At 35.4% G+C, this 22,708-nt stretch overlaps 1 protein-coding gene across 2 annotated transcripts in view; it reads right to left on the reverse strand.

Moving 5' to 3' along the window:
• The window catches only part of LINGO2 (leucine rich repeat and Ig domain containing 2), a 490,090-nt gene that overhangs the window by 109,128 nt on the left and 358,254 nt on the right, over window positions 1-22,708 (reverse strand). For both annotated transcript variants that reach the window (XM_066568679.1, XM_066568677.1), the window contains one exon: window positions 11,524-11,610. In XM_066568679.1, coding sequence (XP_066424776.1) covers window positions 11,524-11,568 — 45 coding nt within the window. In that variant the 5' untranslated portion in view covers window positions 11,569-11,610. The remainder of the gene's footprint in view (window positions 1-11,523; window positions 11,611-22,708) is intronic.

Genomic DNA, 22,708 nt, shown 5'->3' on the forward strand with positions numbered 1-22,708 from the left:
ACTCCAGCCTACTGGTGATTTCCTAGATTTGAAGTACTTTTTGTTGTCAGTCTCATCTTCCTTCGAACCTGATGGAAGTGTGCGTGTTTGTTTCTAAAATTCCTTATATTAAAACAAAAGAACCAAAACCTCTAGCTAGGTAAGGTTGAATGTTGCCTAGTAGATAAAGGAGAAAAGGAAAGAAAGAGTGATTGCATGGTTATTCCAAATGTCCTCTGCAATACTTGCTAGCACTACTATGTTTTGGTTTAATCCATGTAGGTTTCCACTGCTTTGCATTCACACCAAGGGATGAGCTTCTCCTGATTTTGACAGTACCACAGCTACTATCAGCTCTGAGTAGAAGTTTGTCACTACAGTTTCCTTGTTTTTACACTACAAAAAACAGCACAAAAATTGGAACTTAAAGTGGCACATCTGATTAATTAGATAGACACTGTCATGAAGTTTGAGCAGCTATGAATAACCTAGTATCTCTTTACTGTGTCTTGTCATCCAATCTCACACTACATAGTTTGCCTATTTCAACAAATCTTGGTGTAAGATCATCACCTAATAAAAATGCTTCAACTCTTTTAAAGTTTTTCTGAAGTTGATGGATCTCCTTATAGGTTTTCTCTATAGCAGACATTCCATTGAACTTGCTTTATCTCAAGTTATGTTAACGTATACCATATTTTAGAAATATTTCATTTACCTATACTGACAGAAATCAAAATCTTCCATTATCTATGATGGTTGTATTCATGACAGTGAATTACTGGTGCTAGTAATATTTTCTGTCACTTCATTATGAATAGGAAAAATCCAGTTAGCTAAGCTATATCACTGTGAATAAATTAGGAGTAATAGAGATGATTGATCAGAGTCTCAACTTGTATGTGTGTAAAAAGGATATATGATTGTGCAATAAGTCAACTTATTTTACACCTTAGTGAATAACTATCTTCTTGTCCCTTTTTCTTTCTGTGTACATAACAATATATAGCTAATATATTTCAAATTACTATTTTCAAATAGAATCTGCGAATCTAAATGTTTCAAACAGCCACAGGGGCATATTTATTCCAAAGAGTGAATCTGAAATGACACAGCTAATTAGTATGTCCTTGAAGGACTTAGGCTGCATTTATGCATATGTAATTTGGTTATGATGGATTCACTAAGGAAAGGCAGAGATGTCCATATTACCTGAAGCCTATTTGAATTGAACATCTGTTTTGCTAAATGAAGAGCATTTTTGAAATGAGAATGAGCAAGAAACCTCATCTTTGCACATGGAAATAAAAGAAGAAAGGTCTTAAGATGGAGCAGTTAAGTACCAATATCTGCCAACATGATCTGGTGCAGAAAAATAACCCTACAGAAAACTGCATGTTTTCTGGGCTGCCTGGACCAACCCATATATTTATAAATATGAGTATTCACCATGCTGTTATAATCTATAGAAATAAAAACGAAGAGATTTTTCCCTATGCTGTGTTTATTTCTACTACTTTCTGATATTTCTCAGGTAATCCATACCTGCTCATTTGTTCAATTATATAATTATTTCAATTATTATTAATAATTATTAATAAATAATTATTGTATAATTATTTCAATTGTATAAGCATTCTGAGAGAGACATTCAGAGAGAGGCGACGACAAAGCTTTCAGGCACGTGTTCTGCATATGTATGTAGTGTGGCTGCAATGGACCCCAAAAGGATTTCACTGGCACTTAGTTTGGAATGAGAATTGGCATGTAATACAGTTATGCCCGACTTCATCTCTACTTAGCTTCCCTCCAAAGTCAGAAAAGCCACACAGTTACTTGCACCCTGTGCAAGTCAAGTATATTCTATGTAAGTAATGGCTGGATACACAACAATATATTTTGTAAAGTCACATTCTGCAGAATGAAACATTAACAAGGTTTATATTCCTTTATAGGTATACCATAACAAGGTATACCTATAAAGGAATATAAACAAATAACCATATGTATTAATAAAGGATGAATGACCAAAACATTGTGTCTGGACTGACACAAAGCTACACTTACTGGTGGTTTTTAAAGATTATGCAGGGATTCTGCTTTACAGATACCAGAGTGTTGGTACAGTGAGTTCTGATCATCAGAAAAGTCCAAATTACGGTGACCTTGATTCTTCATATAAACTTCAATACTCTTGCGATATAAGCTTGGCTTTCCTATATTAATCTCTCTAACAATAAGAACTAGAAAGAACTTCTTACTCACTCTCCACCACTGAAACAAAAGGTTCCAGTATGATGCAGAGCACAGGTAATGAGGAATTTAGTTATACTCTTCTATGGCATTTTGTGTCATTTTACCCTATTTTACCACATTTCAAAAAGTAAAAATTCTGTATTTTTTAGTTCTTAACTGCTCTTAATGAAGCGCTGTATCAGATTTACATTACCATTGTAAAATATTAATGTTTTCCTGCTGAATAGTAAGAAAGAGTTAAAGTTTCCCAGTTCTGCCTTACAGCATCCTTCATCTTCAGACAGCAAATCCCTCAGGGAGGGCTAATCTTGTGAAAACCTCATGTTATACTGTGTCTATTACAATTCATTTTGTGAAGCTAAGAAAGGTGTAAGATATCTCACTGCTTTCCTTCTCTGTTGCTTTATCAAGACAGTGGGTGAGTCTTTCATGTTTTCATGGTGATTATTGTTAACATAGTGATATTTGCATGTATACCAGAGCTCAGATTTTTAATTAAAAATAGGTCCTGAGTAGCAGGACAAGCACTCTATGAATGTGAAAAATTATTTCTTGATTATAAGGTTTTAATCATGTGTCTACCTGAAGCATGACAGGAAATGCATAAGTATTTTTATGCATCTATCTCTTCCTCATAAAATTAAAATCACTACACAAATTAAGCATGAGTCATATGTATAAGAGTGGAAAGAATGAAAATTTCAGAGGTACTGCATTTTGGTCATGAGCAGCTGAGTACCTGCTGCTTATAGTCTCAAGCTTTCCCACAATAGCATCTGTCATCCATTAGGCACTTAGACTAAAAGGTAAAAGTAGAATGTAGACAGGGACCAAAGGCAATGATGTTTGTTTTACAGGCTCAATAAAATAAATCAATGAACTGTTTGATCAATAAACTAGAAATAAGATAAAAACCTCCAAACTTCCAAATTGAGGAACTTTAATTTAGTTTAGGAATTTGGCAGAAAATGAAGACAAGTCGATACACAGCTTTTCCTGTTCTACTTCATGATTCATCACTCCCTTAATATAAATATACTGTCCTAAGAATACATTATATATAAGTAAGATGAAGTGGAAAGCGGAATTTTTATTTAATAGCTACAGACCGTAGTAGTGTTTCTGGTGAATAAAAGAACCCAAGTAAATGTGCACTTCTTATTAGATTAACTTTTCATCCCTTTCCAAAAACATGAACGTATATCATAAACATGCAGCTATATTTTGATGATGGCAAGTGTTACTCACTGCAAAATACAATTAGAGAATAAAAACTGAAAAAATTCTGAACATTACCTAGCTGAATTTTAAATAAAAAAGACCTTACATACAGAAATAGGGTGGTGGTGAATGGAGATAGAATGTAGCTGTGATTTACCCCAACTTCTTAGTAGTTTGCTTCCCATTTTGTTCCAACCCCCTGATCTTTATTTCTTAAAGTTCAGATATAGAAAGCAATAAAGTAAAATTTTTCTTCCTCTTAACTTCAAGTCAGGAAGAAAATTGACTTAATTTCAACTTTGAGCCATTATACTGTTTTTCTCTTTTCTAGATCATGTCCTCCTACTTGAAAATATTTAATTCCTTTTCTTTCCCTTGGAAGAACTAAGAGACAACCTCCTCATTTTGCTAAGGTAGAGGAAAAGTCCCCTTCAACTAGCTGAGTGGACTGAACTGATTGAAATTGGATTCCTCTTCTGACTTGTTACTTTTTTAACTGTGCATCTTCCTTTTATGTGATGAGAATATCGATCGGTCAATTGATCAATTATTGACTAAATAGTGAATTTCAAACCTACAGGACTTTTATTTCTTTCATCTTACAGTCAAGACATATACTTCCTCCTGTTAGATGCACTACTGCAAGGACAGAAAGCCTAGGAAAATCATCAATAAGTGAAAAACTTTTGTTTCATGGATTGAAAGGCTCAGCAGACTTCTGTTAAAAACACTGTGAAAGGCATAACTCTACATAGAAAAAATGTTTCCATTAAGCACCTGGGGCTGACTGCCTCAGGCCTTTACTAAGCAGTCAAATATCATCCCTCATTTGGGAAACTCTCCCTGTATTCTCAGCTGTGATTGTGATCACTGTGCAGTCACTCTCTTAAAGGCTGTTTTTGTCCGTTATTTGTTCCATATTTTTCTGAAGTTCACTCACTTTGTGATTGGCATCTCACGCTTCTAACACCATTTCTACATCAATAAGCTCTTAGCAATAGACTAGCCAATGCCATGGTCTCACCCTTCTGCAAAAGAGAAGCGTTCCACACCACCCCCTTTTTACATTCCTGTTCTCTCTCCAGACTGCGCCAAAAGGAGTGATTCTCAAAGGAGTCTTAAATCCAATGACTTCAAAATGTTAAGAGATGAGAAAGGAAGGGCTCCATAAAGCAAAGTTCTTCTGAAGTACTGGTGGATAAAGCATTTGATCTTTGTTTCCAACCTGGCATACATAATCATACAGAAGTTGTTTTACTAGGAGTGGAATAGAAAAATAAAAAAAGAAAAGAAAAGAAAAAAAGGAAGAAGAAAACAGAACCACAGAACTGGTTAATGTTATGTTAACAGCTTTACTGAAAATGAGGGAACCCACAGGAAGCCTAAAAAAATAAGTAAAATTGCAAAAAGCAAGCAAGCAGAGTTCTGCTTAGAATTACAGGAAAATGATAAAAGCCTTTTAGAATCACTTTAATATAGCATACATTAAATCCAGGATCAGATTTTTACCATTTGAATTCTAAATAATACATGAGTCATTGGTTTACCAAATTTTTTTCAGTGAATTCAGCTTTCAAAATGAACAATGGCAGATTAAGACCCAAGGTTAGAAAGGAATTGTACATACTCAGCTGCACATGTATTTCAAGGAAGCCAACTGAAAGTACAGGATTGATGGAAAAAAGTGCAAGTTTCTTACCAGCCAGCAAACAATTTTGTTTAGAAATGGTGATTTGAGAAAAAATGTTTGTTAAATGGATTCAGTTCTTATTGTCAGGTGTGGCAATGTTTTCACCTCAATCCCTTTCACATGCAGATGATGACACAGGCTATACAGTCGGTACGACCAGGGCTTAGGGCTGCAATACTTCTCACGCTGCTGCGATGTTCCTCAGCCATCAGAGACAGCCATGCAGGTGACAGACCATGCGTCACAGCTGTGCCCTTCAGCTTTGGAGTATTCAGCCTTACTGATTTTTATTGTGATTTGACCATGGCTTTTTTGGTTTGGGTTGGAGTTTTTGTAGGTTTTGTTTTTCCTAATAGTGAATGTAAGCAAGACGCAAATGAATCAAAAACTCCTTGCACTTACATACCTGGTGAGACAGAAAAAATTTCAAATCCTTCTATTCAGTGAATATTAGGGCAAATATTACAGTATTACTTCTTCAATGTCTAAAGTGCTTTTCATTTTCAGAAACAAGAAAGTAAGCACCAATTACATGGGCTAGATTTCTTTCTTCAGAGGTTTTACAACTGTGTAAGACCAGTAGAAAGCTGGTCTTACACAGAATTTTGTAAGAAAATTCAGTCAGAATCTGCCAAAAAAACCAGATAAAATGAAGATTTGTCCCCCATGCAAAAAACAGGCAGAATATAATTTTTCATTAAACCTTATTTAGAGATCAAGAAATCTGTAAGAAAAATGTCTTTGCAAAATTTTATACAGTATTTTAAAAATAGCAGTAAGTCTTCAAAATTCTTCAAGATGTGAACCACATCTCCATATATTGAGCCTGTGAACTAAAATGTGCCTGCTCTGGATGTCAAGAAGGAATTTTAGATATGTGTGCAATGTATTTTACCCCATCTTTTTTTTGCAGCTGAACTATTTTTAGCACCATTTCTTTTACATATGCTTCTCACAAACACTGTTAGCACTGGTTAATTTTCATTGTAGACAAAGCTCAGCAGTGCTAACTAAACTAAGACTTTTCTTCTCTGATAAATGAGCTGCTGGCTATCCTATATATATATATATATCACATTATTCTCTGCTAGGAAGCAATGGATCAGCAGAAGTAATTATTTTCTACATGAGTTCTTAGAGTGGTGAAAAAGAAATCTTCAGTATATTTTATTGCTTTTGGATTTTTATTTTATATACTGATAAGAAAAATTAATTCTGACATTTGGAGAAATTCACAGGAAGTTATAGCCATCATTAAAAACACTAACCTGAATAGTCCTTAGCAGAAAATGATACAGATTTCTTAGACTGGAATTTTGACAAACAAGCAAAACCAGTTCACTGACAAATAGTTTTAGACAGTAAAGTTAATGAGGAGTTTTCAATTAAGCAGACTCTAAGGTTTATAGAACAAGGCTGATACTGCTGAGGTTCACTTTTTATTCAGTGGGAACTCAAACTAAACAATATTAATACTATATATATTTTCAAAGGAAGTTTATCATGACATTTCATAAAAGCATGATTTCAACATAGATTTCATCTCCTTTTATTTTTTCTCTTTCAGTGATTTTTTAAAGACTGGACAAAACCATGCAGCCCCTGGAATGAACTGGCATTCTGTGTGGGGCTCTTTCTATGACAGACTGTCTGACTGGACTTTTACTATTGCTTAAAAATATGAACAACACTTAAGCTTTGACTTTAGCATATAACTCTGGGTTATGTTCCAATAGATTCAAAGTATTTTCTTATTTTATAATGCCCTTGTGCTAGTATTTGTAATTTCCTTTATTATTTATTACTGAATTTTATTAAAATACTAAATATGTAAGTGAATAGTTTGATGATACGCTATTATTTCATATAAGTTTGACACAGTGTGGTGGGAAACACAAAAAAGCTATGTAATCTTAAGTGTACTTCTTTTTTTCCACTATCTGAATATCAGTGCTGTGAAAACTAAAACATAAGCAGTGAAGAGCTGGGTATTTAATCTCAAAGATAGGAGAAGCACCAAAGTGAGGTTTGGAAGTTTACTTGTTTAAGTTAGTTATTGAGTTAGTAAAGCAATGTGTTTTATGTGACCATTGGGAGGTCATCCATCTTGTGACTTACTCAGCTTGGAAAATGTTTCTAGTCTTTCTGAATGATCAGTGAAGAAATATCTTGGTCATGCCACTTTTACAGCCAGTAATCAACCACTGATGCAGGATTAAGAGAAAACTGAAGCAAGCCAATGAAAATGATAAATCAACAAGAATCATCAAGAAGCCTGGAAACCAGGATTTATCAAGAATGACCGAAAGAGCAACAAAAAGCAAGATGTTGCTTCATACCCAAAGCTTGTCTTTTCATGTACTTCATCTCTCTACATGTACCCTATATGTCTCTACAGGAAGATACCAAATTTGTCTCATTTAGGGATATATATTCTGAAGCAATGTCTTAGCATTTGAAGTATTTTATTTAATCTGCAGCAGTTAGCAAATAAAATAATAAAATTTAAGTTATTTAGTACCAAAGAAAACTGGTGATTATGTAGCTGGTTTGGGTTTGAATTATTGTGGATCAGGTGGATTTTCAACTTGCCTTTTTAGTTTTTATAAATATACTGTAAAGAAAAAAATAATTATGTCTCTTACAAGTACTGAATAATGATTTTGTCTAGAGAGGCATGCTGCAAACAAACAATTTTGCTTCAAGTCTTTCGTTAGACTTCTCAAAGAAACAAAGCCTGCAAAATATGGGACAGAGGAGATTTGGAAGATAGTGTTGATATTGGCAAAGATTTCCACCTCACTCACACGTGATTTTTGATGTCGGAATTATTTTAAAACATGACAATAGATAATAATTAATGTGGTTTATTTTATGAAATCTCTGTATACTCATCTAGTCAAAATTCTGGTGTAACTTCATGAAGCATAACTAGGAGCTAACATACACAATTTGTACTTAACAAGTACAAAGCAAATAAAGGAATGGATTATTTCCAGAATATGAGAACAACTTAAGCGATGAAAGCCTTCTCACTAGATGTTATTACTGATCATAGGTTTACCCTGCTCTAAGCAAGACTCAAAATAGTTATTGAAAAGAAATCCACTATGGGTTGCTAAAAAACAAGGAATATCATAGTCTTCCTAAAGCAGCTTCTTAGAGGCTGGGCAAATATATCAGGAAAGCATTGTATATAGTTGTTTAGAATCTATATTCTTCTTGAAAAATTATTTTGACTTATCACTAGGAATGGAATGCTGGGACAGGGGGGTCTTCAATTTGACTTTGTAGATCTGTTCTTATAGTTTCACATTTGCTTCATTTTTCTGGCCTTTTCTGCATTGAAATTCCATTCTTCCTTTATCAGTTTCTTCACAGGATTAACCTGGTGATCAGGTCGTATGCCACTGCTGTTGTCCTTTATTTGGTATGAAAACTACAGGGTGTATAAAAGTTTGTTTGTATGATGTGGAGACATTACCTGCTCTGGATGATGTGTTGTATGGTGCAATCTGACTCCTACTCTGTCACATGGAAGTCATCTCATTGTTGCCATGAAGTTGACAAGGTAATCGTACCTTGTCACTGGAATGCAACAATAACTGCTATTACAACCCATGTGCTTGACTAGCATTTCAAGGCTCATCTCAAGAAATTATTTTTTCTTGCATATTATATAAATGTATTGCACATGCTGTTTTATTTCTTGAGATGGTGTACATAATTCACTGTATTATGTACAGTGAATCTCGGCTCCATCGAACAGGTCATTACAAATCCGTAGAAAAGTTTGAAATAATTCAATCAACCTGCACATGCAGGCCTACATGCAGAATTCTCAAAAAATTTGCAATTCTTTCTGCCAGTCCAAGTATCTACACATATAGCTGTCTGTGTGTTTTGATTTATGCTTCAAATCTTTTCTATTGAATGATGGCTAATACTAGCTTCGCCTCATCCTGCATCAAGCAGTAAGCATGCGACAGAAAATTATATGAAATTTCCTTTCCTTTCCTTTATATTACTATTAAAGATATTCTCCCACATGAGAAAGGAGTTTCCACTTGCCGCTTCAACACCACTTCCACAAAACACAGACACAGATACTTGTAAAAGATTGCATTCATACATCATAGTTGCATTTTCAAGTTTTAGATTTTTTTTCATCTCTCTCGGCTAAAGAATTTGATTCTAAATTATGGGTCAAATCAATGATTTTGTTCTCATGTTTTGTTTTGGTTCTCCTATGAATGTAATAAAAATTAAAAAATGAAACTGATCTTGAATTGATGGGGAAGTTGCCAAGCATGTAAGCTATTCATAAGAAACATAATATAAAATAACTGCCCCTTTCAAATTTTCAAACAGTGAAACTCTACATTAATAGATAAAAGAAATAATTGCTTGAAGAGCAGCTACTCAGAAAGGATTTTTAACAGCCTATGGATATGTCTATAATTCTCAACTGCTGTTAGAATAAATTTTCTCTTGGAAAAAAGGATATATTTAAAGAAAATAGTTGTTTTTCAGGCTTTTTTTATGCAATAGGCATCAAATGAAAAGAAAGTGAAGGGCAGATTTTGAAGACTGATGAACTTGATAGGAGTCCAAAAATTATTTCAAAATCTATGGGGCAAAAGTTATTGTAGGTTCCATTAAAACAAATCACTGTCTAATATTCTATTCCTGGCATATAAATCATTTGACTACCATCCAAAAAAGAACAGCATTACTCTGCATTGACCTGATTTATTATACAATGGAAAGAGGAACACAATTTCTCCATCTCTAAAAGTATTTTTCACATGGAATGCTTCATACCTGAATTTATTTCAATAAATAATTAGGATATGTTGAGCTTATATAATTTTGAATTTCCACATATCTTCTTTGTATGGAGCATTAAACCTTCTCAGAAAGAGACAACTTTGGTTTGATGTGTTAATTATGCAAATGAGACACAGCTGTGAATAACAGACCTGAAAGTGGACAGGTGATCAGTAAAATTATTTTTTCATGTGCAGTGAAAGGTCTGCTTAGGATTGTGGCTTAGGAGCAGTCAGTAAAACCTGTTGCCTATGCTGGATTCACCATGATGGCATGCTGATGTTCTCAGGGGCTGGAAAGGTGTCCAGGCAGTCTAGGACATTTGTTTTACATCACAGGGAACCAAATGTTAAGAGTTATCTTTCAGAGAAGACTTTTCTCACTGGTGTATAGAGCCACCTTGTACCTGTCAATTTATGTGGCAAGAGGCACGAATCCTCCTCTCATTAGCCTACTTAAAACATTGAGTAATCAATTACTATAGAAATATTGAAATAATTAAAGTTCCTGTCTAAGATAATGTCAGGTGCACATTTCTGTACAACACACAAGTTGGCTGCATGGTTTCAGGAGCTTGTGTCCCACAAGCTGGGATATGTAATTTCTGGATGTAAATCAAGCCCAGATGATGAACAACTTCAGAAGAACATGTAAATCTATCTTGTACTTCTGAGAAGGTATAAAGGCACAAGATAAAATGTCTATGTGAAATAAAAATATCTACATGAAAAAATGCTACTCTTTTCCATCCAGTGTGCTCTCTGTAGGTCCAGATAGGGAGGGCTAGCTTGTCCTTACTGAGGTCTTAGAAAGGAAATGAAATGGTTTTCCCTTCCCATAAGAGCCTGCCTTTTCCCCATGCCACCAGCAATATACTCAGTGTTATGCCATGTCAATCCCAGAAGTGAATTATCTATTTTCTTCAATATATCTGCTAACTAGTTTCAGGTTTTTATAGTTTTAGCTAGTTCTCACAAGACAGACTACAAGTGAAGATGTAGGGATTAAAAAAATATCAAAAAGCATTTTCTCTACTTTGAGGGCTGGATGGGAAGAGAAATAAAAGGAAACCTGAATGCATATGCATTAAAATAGACCATTATAAAAGCAGCTAAAGCAATTGTTCTGTCTTCTGTGCAAATAATTGTTTTAAATAATTTGTTAAAACTTCAGAGTTGTAAATTTTTATTTTTATCCCTTTCACACTCTTGAAAATATAAAGTACAAAATAAAAGAGAAATTCAATGAACAGAGAGAAAACACAGTGAAAGCTCTTTATCCAGATTGCCATTTAATGCCTTCCTCACTTCTCTTATTGTAGAAAATTAATCTCTCATTTAAAACCTGTTTCCACTGCAGCCATTCCAATACTTGTGCTCTTTTCTCTCTCCTTTCCACGTGTCCCACATTTCCTCCCACAGGCCTGAAGATTACAAGTCATGTATCTCACCCTACCTGAACAGGTGTTGTGCCCAGGTGTCCACAAGGCTCAGACATCAGCCTTTGCCTCCATGGAAAACTGATCTAGGACTCCTCCCTCTACTCACCATTGACTTCAACAAAATCTGCAGAAATTCCAATCTTTGAGGCATCTACTCTGTTGTATTTGATCCAAACTTGTCAGCTCCAGGTTCCTGGAGGAATGAGAATGAGAAAAAGCAGCCAATTCTGTAGGATTCTTTCCTTAGGCGCACACAATACAAGGGAGAGTGATGACAGCACGTACAACACTGGGTCAAAAAGCAGCATTTCATGAAATATCTAAATGTGTTTAGGTACTTCTTAAATGCCTATTAATGCAAAATGCAGAGACAGAGCAATGTACAGACTGAATAGGCTGAACAATTTCCCCCAAAATTACCTACTAAATGAGATTCTATGACATTTTTGTGACAAACTCTAAATCATTATATAGAAAAAGCAGAGCAGAATTCTGTTGCATTCCTCTAGTGCTGGCCATCAGAACCACCTCACACTTCCCCTCTTGATGGGGGCCACTAAGAATCTATTAAAATCTGACTATTGATTTACTCAGATGGAATGAGATTTTTATACATATGTGGTGATCTGAGGTTAAGTGTAAGCACAGGAAGGTCTCTGGTCCACAGACCCATCATGGACCTGTTGTCTTCTGTTAACAGCAGGATTTGTAATATAGGTTCATTCAAATAGTCCTAAAACATACTCTTAAGATATATTTAATGCTGATGGACCATCTATTTGGCAAGAACTGCTCCATAATGGGAATAGATTGGTCTATTCCAGTAAAACATGATTTCTCCTCTCTCTTTTCAGCATAAAAAAAGATTAATTATTACAATATTTATCCTATTTCTTCAAAATTAAGCATCAGCATGTGCTGACATGCTTAGTTATTGATGCCACATTCTACAAAATACTGCTGTTGTGGGGATACAGACTTTAGAGCTTTTGAAAATAGATGAGTAAATTTTCATTTTCACCTTGTAAGGTCAGTATGATATTGTAATTAAAAAACTTCTGAAGACCTCAGAAGAGAATGAAGAGTTTCAACAGTGCAAGGAGGAAAACAACAATCTTCCAAGAGCAGCTAAGCAAGCTTCATTTGACTTCAAGAGGGTGTTTTAATGAAGAGCAATAAACAACATTTCTTCCCAAATTTAGTTTGAAATTATGTGAGACTGTCACAGAAAATTTCATCCCAACTGAATGAAATTCAAACCCCAGCCCAGTGCTGTCAGACGGCTCTATAGAGGTAACTGCATCATAGAAAGGCAACTGAAGGTAAGATTTTTTAAAGCATCTTGTTGTCATGCTGGCAATATCAGCAGGTTTTCATGCTTGACCTCGCCCCAATCTAATCATACTCTGACAATCTGCTACATAATACTCTTGTGGCAACCTCTGCATCTTCCTCATTGTTTAAATGCCCTGTAGAGTGGATTTCTCCAAGGAAAGTACAACATGGGGAAGAGAGGGGAGAAAATAATTTGCTACCTATACATACTGTTCTAGCTGTAATTAGTAAGATGTGAGAATGTTCCGCTTCATATCCACAAGAGATGTTTTCACTATGAAATGAAATTGAATCAATAAGCCATAACAGTTAAACAATTTCCAGGACATGTTAATAATATATCTAATATTGGACTTCCTGATTTCTTAATATACCTAAAGGTACTACTAAAGAGAATGGGTTCTTCGGTTGAGAGCTGAAATACTTTACAAGGAGATAAATCTTATTCCTAGTTTTTCCAAGTTTAATTTTGAAGGAATCATTTTTACTTCTGTCTTCCAAAGTTTAAACTTAGAACTCATTAAATGAAAATTTTTCTCAAATTATGTAGCAGAAGTTCCTCCACAAGATTTCATATGATTCTTGGCATTGCTTACAGCATCTCAGACTTTCGAGAGCAATGTGACTTCTTATCAACTTTGTTTAAAATACAGGTTTAATTGTCCACTTTGAAATAAGAGATGCACCAAGATTACAGAGTGTTTTATTTCTGTGGCCTCCGTTATGTTTCTTTGGGAAGAGTAATCCAAATCAGATCTTTGTAAGGAGGGAAGATTTCCTGAAATTTCTTCGATGGAATGGGATTGAAACTTCAGAGAGCGCAAAAAGAATTCTAGCTGGGAAAATACATCTTATTCAAAGACAGAAAAACTAAATTAAAGGATAAAAACATAAGCCTCCAACAGATTGAAATAATTGTTTCTAGAGACAAACTGCATTATAGTTTGGATAGTCACATGTTAACAAAAAACAAGGATCCACCTTGGCAAATACACAGCAAGTAGGGGAACAGCTAATACATATATATATATATATATATATATATATGTATTGCATAAACCTATTCTGTTCAAACCAGTACATTTAAACATTCTTTGTCAAAAACTACCTAACACTTACCCTGCTGACAAAGTAAGGAAACAGGTTTTTCTTTAATTTAAAAGCCCATCCTTCCTTAGAGTGTTTGGCACGCGGAAGTCTCACCAGTTCTTTCCCAAGTTCTACACAACTTGCATTGTCCAACACAATATTTTTCCTTTTTATTATTTTTCTGAGGAAATTAATTTCCAACACAAAATACGTAAAATTTTGGTTAGAAGAAACTATAACCAAACCTGGCCACCCTCAAACTCCTTTTTAAGCTAATGGTCTCTTCTGTGAGTGGAAAAATATAGGGGGGGCATAAAGAGAAGCATATGTAATGCTTATTACACTAGAAAAAATGAATTTATTTAAACCCTGAAAAGATTTGCATAACATTGGTCTATCTTGTACTTCAGATTTGAGTTTTTATTAATATGTCATCTTCCCTCATGTTTCTGTGGTTCCTTATAACTGGCTTCAAATAAGTGAAAACATCCTTTCTTTTTCTACCACCTGCCTCCTGACCCATAGGTAAGAATTTTTAAATTGGTGAGTTATTCTTGCACAGTTATAAGACATTTCCTCACAATATCTGATCTATGAACAGACCAAGAAAATGAGAATGTGACTATCTTAGACTCCAAGGATTAAACCTTTGAATTGTGAGAAAGTTTGTCTTCTCTATTGTCTAGACTGGGCTATTGCATACTATTTATGAGAGAGAAAGAATGCAAAAAATCCATAGCCCAGCAATAAGGATCATATGAAAATTACAACTTACTTTCCAGTCTTCCTAAAACTCTGAATTTCCAAAAGAGCTTGTAATGTTTTAAAAAGAAACAGTATTATATTTCTCTTAGGGGCCTGTCTTCCCTTATTTTTAAAGGTTATCCCTTCCCTAGTCCCTAACAAACTAGCTCCTTAATGATTTATAGATATTCAGCATATACATTCTATATATAATAAGAAAATTTATATTTGCTTAGTTTGCTGATGAAACTCTTCCTTTTCTTCACCCTTAGAAGAAGAGGAATAAATATCATCTTACTGTCTTTAATAGACTGTCAGAAATTGGAATTGAAACAAATGGGCTCTCCAGGACTCTAAAATGCTGAGCCAGGAGTTCTGACTGCTGGAATAGCACTGGGAGACTATCAGTATCTTCTGCAGAAGAGCTGAAATTCTCTTTTATTCCTTTTAATGGAAATACATTAGAAATATGTTTTATCTTTTAATCTCTAGAAAACATGGGATTAACTCTTTTCTCTCCCTCAGTGCACATCCTTGGGAAAGCCTTATGCTGACTTTCTCAAAGTGTGGAGTAAAAAGTCCAATGAAAACAAATCAAAATATTGTAGAAATAGATTAACTACCCAAAGAATGCACTATCTCAGTTTACTTATTGATTAGAATAATGCAGTTATATTTCTATTGCCTTTGGTTTTAAGTTGAACTTTATTATTGACAAATAACTTTGATTTAATCCACCCCCCCATAATTTTCCTATGCTAAAAAAACATCTGCAGTCCTTACTTTTGTATGAAGCAAAATTAATACATTGTCTCTGTAAATCTAAACTGGGTATCTATGGTCTCTGTTTCTGGTGTGACATACTTTTCTGTTTTTCCCATATGTTTGAAATGCAAGTGCACCTCTGATCTCTCATGTTACAGTGTTAAACTGTCACTAAAAATCACATTTTCCATTGATAAAATTGGCGGAGATCGGTAATCAAGCCCCTGACATTACTTTCAGGTACCAAATTGAGTTTGTCTGCGCAGCAACTAAAAAGCTTTTGGGTTTGGATGTGCAATGAGCAGATTCACTATAGAAATCACTGAAGGAGAATAAATCTGAAATACCATCATTTTTTTTACCATAATCATTTCTCAAGGACAGATTATTCTTAAGTTTTAAAATGAAAATCCAATTTGAATGCTAGGTGGGAGCTGTGCAGAAGGAAAAGTGCAAAGCAGATGTACCAACATTTTTCTGCAGGAGATAAAGTGCAGAACTGACGCACAGATTCCTTATATATGCTTAGGTCACTAAGAAAAGAGAAGTGAATAGGAGAAGTAAAGAAAAGCTGATGGACTGTGACATTTCTTCTGTTTATGTGTCTACTTCACTTGACAGTTATTAAAGTTGTTCTCATGTTTCAGAGAGTCTTTTCCAATTGCCTGTTCATGTAAAAGCTTTCAAGAGAAATACAATGTATCACTTCAAGAGTTCCACAGTTTAAAGTTTTTCCTATTTAGACCTCTACTTTATACAGACTTGCCAGGCAGAGGGAGAGTACAAGGATTGACTTGTTCTGACACTTTCTATTGCAGCATCTCTCCTGAATTTTTCTTATGCCCCAGATGCTGCATCTTTACATAATGACAGTGAAAAACAAGCACAACATGGCTTTCACATTTCAAACTACGTGATGTACTTCATTTCCCTTTGAAAGCACGTGCCTCATTTGACAACATTTATTTTTGTCAATGCAAAGACAAAGATGCTCGTTCAAAGGCAGTTGGTAGATGACACAGAAATAAAGGATGATGGCTGAGCTAAATGAGAAAATTACAGATATAATTTTGAAAAATATGGAAACCCAACACATACAATGCAGATGACACTTCAGGAAATTGCTTCATATTGAACAAAATTTATTCAAGAAAGATGCCTACCAACCCATCCTTTCACAAGGGTATAGGTGTTAAGGTTTGGCTTCAAGTGAAAGTTATATCATTTAGATGCCATAATGTACTTTTTGTAAAAGGAAGAAAATACAGCTGATGCTTCTCCTGGGCTGGATTAGTCCCAAAGTCGTTAAAGACTTAATAAATGCAGCTGCAGTCTCCATAATTCTGAATTGCATAGGCTTAGCCTAAAAGCGAAAGAGTTTGTGACTGCCTGTGCTTCCTACTAGTCTGGAAAATGAATGTTACAGACTCTACAAATATATATTTTTCCTACCAAATAAAAAACCCAATCCAGTGTGACTTTAGTAACAAGAACAGTAAACAGAAATCAAATGCCCTGAAAACCCAAATCCTCTACCATCTCTCTTTTCTAGCAGCAGTGACTGCTCCACTAAGGCTACCATATTGAGCTCATCTATTTTGAAACAGGCCTGTTAGAGAGTCAAGAATCAAATAAGTGTCTGGGCTGCAAAGTGTTAAAATTTGCTGCCTGGGCCTCATTCCTGTGAGCAAAATCAAGAGTTCCTATGGGTCTGTTAATTTGTTGGCACCTTTAGTAAGCTTTCTATGTAGAGAACAGAATGTAGAAATGTACTCTGAAATCCATATCGACAAATCTGTTAATTAAATGTCAATCATAAGACCTGTTCAGCTAGACTCGACTTCCAAGACTATCAATGTTTCTAGTGTTGAGAGCTGAAATAAAAGCACATCAAGGAACAATAAAACCCACACAATATCACTATCCTTACATTTTCCGTACAGAATCTAATTTACATAAGGAATTTAACTTTCCATTTTCCAGCAACTGAAACCAGTGGGAGATTTTCCTGAACATGCCTAAGGAAGAAGAATGACACTATTCTTGGTGAGCTCATTAATCTTTCTCTCTATCAGTATTTAGTCATGGCAGCAAAAAGTCAAAAATTCTGTGTATAAGATATAGGGTTTTATATGAATCAAGGAGCTGATGTTCAGGAATGGGTAACTGAAAAAATAAGGGCATTAAGTGACAGGGCATTAAGTGACAAGGCATTTCTATGCCTTGCTTGAATAGGCATAGAAAAGATTCCTATCACAGTGTATTTTAAATGTTATCAAGATCTGTGGGACAACAAAACTTTAATGTAATGCTTTTAAATGCATTTGTGCTGCTAAGGAGATGTGATTGGGAAATATGTCAGAACAACCACTTACTCTAGGATGTCACCCTGGGAGACAATTTGAGGTCATGGAAGAAAGGAAAAAAGATGAAATCTAAATCAAGTTTTCAATTTATGGAATTGAAGTTCATGTAAGAAAACTAGCATAACTAAATTTTACAGTAAAGAGAAAAAATCAAAATCAGTGCTTGTAAATAAAGGCAAACTATACAAGTTTATCACATAGCAGTGTGAGTTCATCCAGGGTTCTGAAAATAGTCTTACAACTTTACATACCTTTTTCATGTATGACCTTGTTCTTTATCACATTTCTACTTTGATTTCAAACACTGTACTTACAGTACAGTGTTTGAAATCAAAGTAATACAGGGTAGTATTAATAAAAAGGGAAAATATAGCTAGAGAGGCTAGAACAAATACAGACAAAGTATGTTGTAGTCAAGGATTAAAATCTAGCTATAGAAAGCAATAGAAAAATTTGAAATAACATGTCAAGCATACTTCACAGCAAATTACAAGATTTCATTATAACTATTGTTACAATCCATTGGAGTACAACATACAACAGTAGCATGAGATATTCAGGAAATCCAGTTACTTAAAGGAAAGTATCCTTGAATCAAAACAATTAAAGTGAAAGAGTGAAAAAAAAGTCTTAAGTTGTGAATGGGTGTCAACTGTTATGTCCCATTTGCTTCCAGGAAGATATAACAAATGTAACTGTCATATCGCATTAGAATTTTGGTTTGTTTCACAGGTACTGCATTTGAAAATTATGCTTAAAAACTTGAAATCCTATACAGCTCTACAGTGTTGACCCAAAAGGAGCTCAATCAAAAATAGAGTCAGACACATATACACCAACACTTCTGCAAATTTAGCTAAAGAGAAAAAAAAATCTGGATCGTCACCATGAGCTTTATACCTGACAGCGGGTACATAGAAGTTCAGTTTCTGCTTGAAAAGTAGGCATAGATTTTGTCTTGATTCACTTCCCCTGCAGAAAGGACAGCTGAATCACTTTTTAAATGACTAAAACTTCCACACACCTCTCAAATTTCCACTGTTATAGTTCACTTTTCAAGACTTTCACCCAAATACTGCAAATTTCTGCAAAACCACCTAATTATCTGAAATAGTTTTGGGAGAACATAATTCTTTCTCTTGCAGAAAATAGGAGCAATATTATTCCATAACCTGTATCTTACTGAATAATCTGTATCTTACTGCAGAGTTTTGTAACCAGAAAATAGGAAAATTCAATCATATAAAGTTATTACACAGTAATAACTGTGATGACAAGTACATAGAAATACAGTGAGTATGGAGTGAGTATGTGTATATGTTTTTCACCTTTGCTATGTAATCAGGATTTACAAGAACATTGAAAAATCTAGGAACCCTTAAATATGTCTAACACGAACTACACTTGGAAAAACTCCAAGATCCCATTCAGAATGTTCATGTGCATCTGAGAGAACTTCATTCATATTACACCAATAAAAAAATACACCTGAATAACAATTGTTATCTTGATGGATGATCTATGGATAAAGGTAAAGAACACTGAATATTAGTGGGAAAACTAATTAATTATGCTAATGGTTGGAACCTCCCCAAGATTTTGTATGTAAGTCAGTAACAAATGGGTCTCCCTTCTGCCACAAATGTTACTTTATTTCATTAAAGGGAAAATTCTATTTGCTTTATTTCATTAAAGGGAAAACGTTTTAATTTTCTGGGGTTGGTCTGGCTGTTTGCTCTTCAGAAATCCTTGTAATGCCTGAGTGCAAGAAAAAGGCAAAAATTACTGCAATAAAAAAGTTTCTGGCTCCCCCTCAGTATATCATCCAGCACTTACTGCCATAAGAAATCCTGTACGTACTACAGCAAATACATAGTTCAGAAGGCATCATGCATAGCAGAATGTACAGGTTGAACGCAAGGATGTCAACATCATTTCAGAATGATTTATTATCTCCTTAGTAGTTAAAATAAAAATCTATAGTTTTTTTTTTCTGACAGTTTATTAATTGCATATTTAATTCATACGCTATGTTTATGAACAGCCTTTGATTCTAAATCCTACTATATATTTTTATAGCTCTAACTCAAGGTTTTTAAAAAGTGATTAAGGAGGTTAGAAATAAAGTCTTATTCTTCAATTTAGGTGAGTTTATACTTGAAAGGGAAAAACCCACACAATACCTTGCTAAGTAACTTAGCCTAGATGACTATAATTTACTGGTTCACACAAGACTATCCCAGGATTAAGTAATTTTTTTTTCCATCTTATTTTCTCCCCTCCTCATCCTACTGAGGAGGAGACTGATGGAATATCTTAGTGGGCACCTTTATCCAGCCACAGCGTAGCTTATATTCCCTTCTCTATGTATCTGCTTGGTAACATTCACTGTCTAAGCTCATACAGCTCAACTCTTAGAATGGACAAAAAAAAGGGGTAACCAGCAAAACAAACTGGCCACTGGAGAGCCTGGAAGTCATGTGTTCAATGATAGCATACACTTTGCTACATAGACTATTACCTAGGTTGGAAGATACCTTTAAGGTCACCCAATACATCCATCCACCCAGCACTGCCACTGTAACCCCTAAACCACATCACTAATGCCTGATCCAGATGCCTCAAGCATATTCAGGGATAGGTAGTCCACCACTTCCCAGGGAAATCTATTCCAATTGCTTGATCACCTTGACAGGTGATCATAATATACAAATTGTATATTGGTCTAATATATAAATTGCATATGAGAAAAAATTCTTTTCGAATATACAATTTGAATCTCCTCTGTTATGGCAAATGGCTTATAGCCATTTCTTCTTGTCCTGGCCCTGCACACACAGCAGAAAAGAATGAACCCCTTACTACACCCTTCTTTCAGGAGCTGTGTGGGTGATTGTGTCACCCCTGAGCCCCCTCTTCTGGAAATTAAACAACCCCAGCTCCCACAGCCATTTCTCATGAGATACATTTTCTAGGACTTTCATGAGCCTTGTTGCCTTTCACTGCTGTATTGGATTTGTATGGCCTGGTTTTGGTGGGGGTGGGGGGGGTGAGGGGGCATAGAGGAGGTTTTTGTGAGAAGCTGCTGGAAGCTTCCACCTTGTCTAGCAGAGACAATCCCTGATGGCTCTGAAGATGAACATGCTGCTGGCCAAGGCTGGGCCAATTAAAGATGATGGTAACACCTCTGTGAAAACATATTTAAGAAGAAATCAAAGGTTGTGGGCAGTTTTAATTTGGATAAAAGAAGAGCAGAGTGAGAACATGTGAGAGGAATGACTATGTTGACACCAAGATCAGTGGAGAAGGATGGGTATAGGTGCTCCAGGCACTGAAGCCGAGATTCCCCTGCAGCCTGTGGTGCAGACCATATTTTGCCCCTGCAGCCCATGGAGGTCCATGGGATAGCAGAGATCCACCTGGATCTCTAGAGATCCACCTAGAGATCCAGTTATCCATGCAGGAGCAGATGGATAACTGGAGTAGGCTGTGATCCTTTGGGAGACCCATGGAGAGAGGGGCCCTGCCCCCAGGCTGCAGCAGCCTGTCCTTGATGTACTGTACCCCATGGAAGAGTGGCCCACACTGCAGCAGTTTGAGGGGGACTGGTGCCCGAGGGAGGGAGTCATGTGCAGCAGGTCACAGAGAGCTGTTGTTAAGGAGGTAGAGGGAGAGCTGTCTCTCATGGGAGAGACCCCAGGGTGCAGCAGGAAAATGACTCCTCTCCCTGAGCAGTGGGAGCAGCCTCAGGTGGTGAACTGACCATAACCCCCATTCCCCGTCTCCTTGCACCACCAAGGTAAGAGGTAAAGCTGGAAGGCGGGATAGGCAGGGTGGGTTTTTCAGAGCTCGTTTTATTCTCATTATCCTGCTCTTTATTAATTTTATTAATAAAAAATTCACTCCATATCTCTAAGTTGAGCCTGTTTTACCCATGATAGTATCTGATCTCTTTCTGGGTCCTTAATTTCAACCCAGGAACCCTTTGTTAAATTTTCACACCTCTGTCCAGCTGCAGAAGGGGGTGAGTGAGCAGCTTTGGTGAGTACCTGGCATCTGGCCAGGGCCAACCCATGAGAACTTGACATGCTTCAGCACCTCAGTGTCCTCTTTGAAGTGAAACCAAGTTTTCTAAATAGAAAATAAATAAATTTTCTAATGCAGAAAAATAGAAGTTGGAATAGACTGATATTCACTTAGAACTTGCTACTAGAGAGATCCCTATCACTCTGAAATGAGTGCAAACACAGACTGAACCTATACACTTTAATGAATGTAGTCAAATAAATTGAAATAAGTGGTGAATGATGTGAATTAAATCTAAATAAAACTCAGGAATTCAACTCAAATATGTCTTTTCTCCAGTTGTACAGAAAATTTTTCAAAATTTTAGTTAAGAATTGTATGTGAAATTTGCTGAAAGCACTTTCAAAATCTCTAGTTAGATTAGAAATTATCTACAGGTTATATAAAACATAATATTTGCATAGATTCAAAACTCATCATGTAAATTGTTCCTATAACTGGGGAAATTAATTTTAAATTATAAATGCAATCCTAAGCAAATCAAACACGAGCAGTTATTAATTTTAAAACCCTAAATATTCAGCTCCTATCAACTGTTATCTTATTGGAAAATAATTTATTAAGCCTTTTAAGAAATTCTTTTTAGCATTTATTCCTGGTGTTTAAAATACCCTGATTTACAAGTAGAAACTCTCAATTTTTTGTTCCCATTTTTCAAATTACCTATTGCAGTCAAAATCCTTTTACTTTTTCTCTTCCTTTCAGAGTTCATAGCTCACGAATAAATCATGGTTCAGTCACCCTGGAGACTAAATGCTGCTAATCCCTTTTTCTTATGAGTGATAAGTGAGGGAAGGTTCAATATGTCTCAACTTTGATTAGAATTTAAAAGAATTCTTATTTTGATGGAGACTGTCACAAGGTCTCTGATCCTCTGATGAGTCTTGAGTTGTATCAAGTAAGGTA

The sequence above is a fragment of the Molothrus aeneus genome, chromosome Z (assembly GCF_037042795.1).
Source record: "Molothrus aeneus isolate 106 chromosome Z, BPBGC_Maene_1.0, whole genome shotgun sequence".
NCBI classification, from domain to species: domain Eukaryota; kingdom Metazoa; phylum Chordata; class Aves; order Passeriformes; family Icteridae; genus Molothrus; species Molothrus aeneus.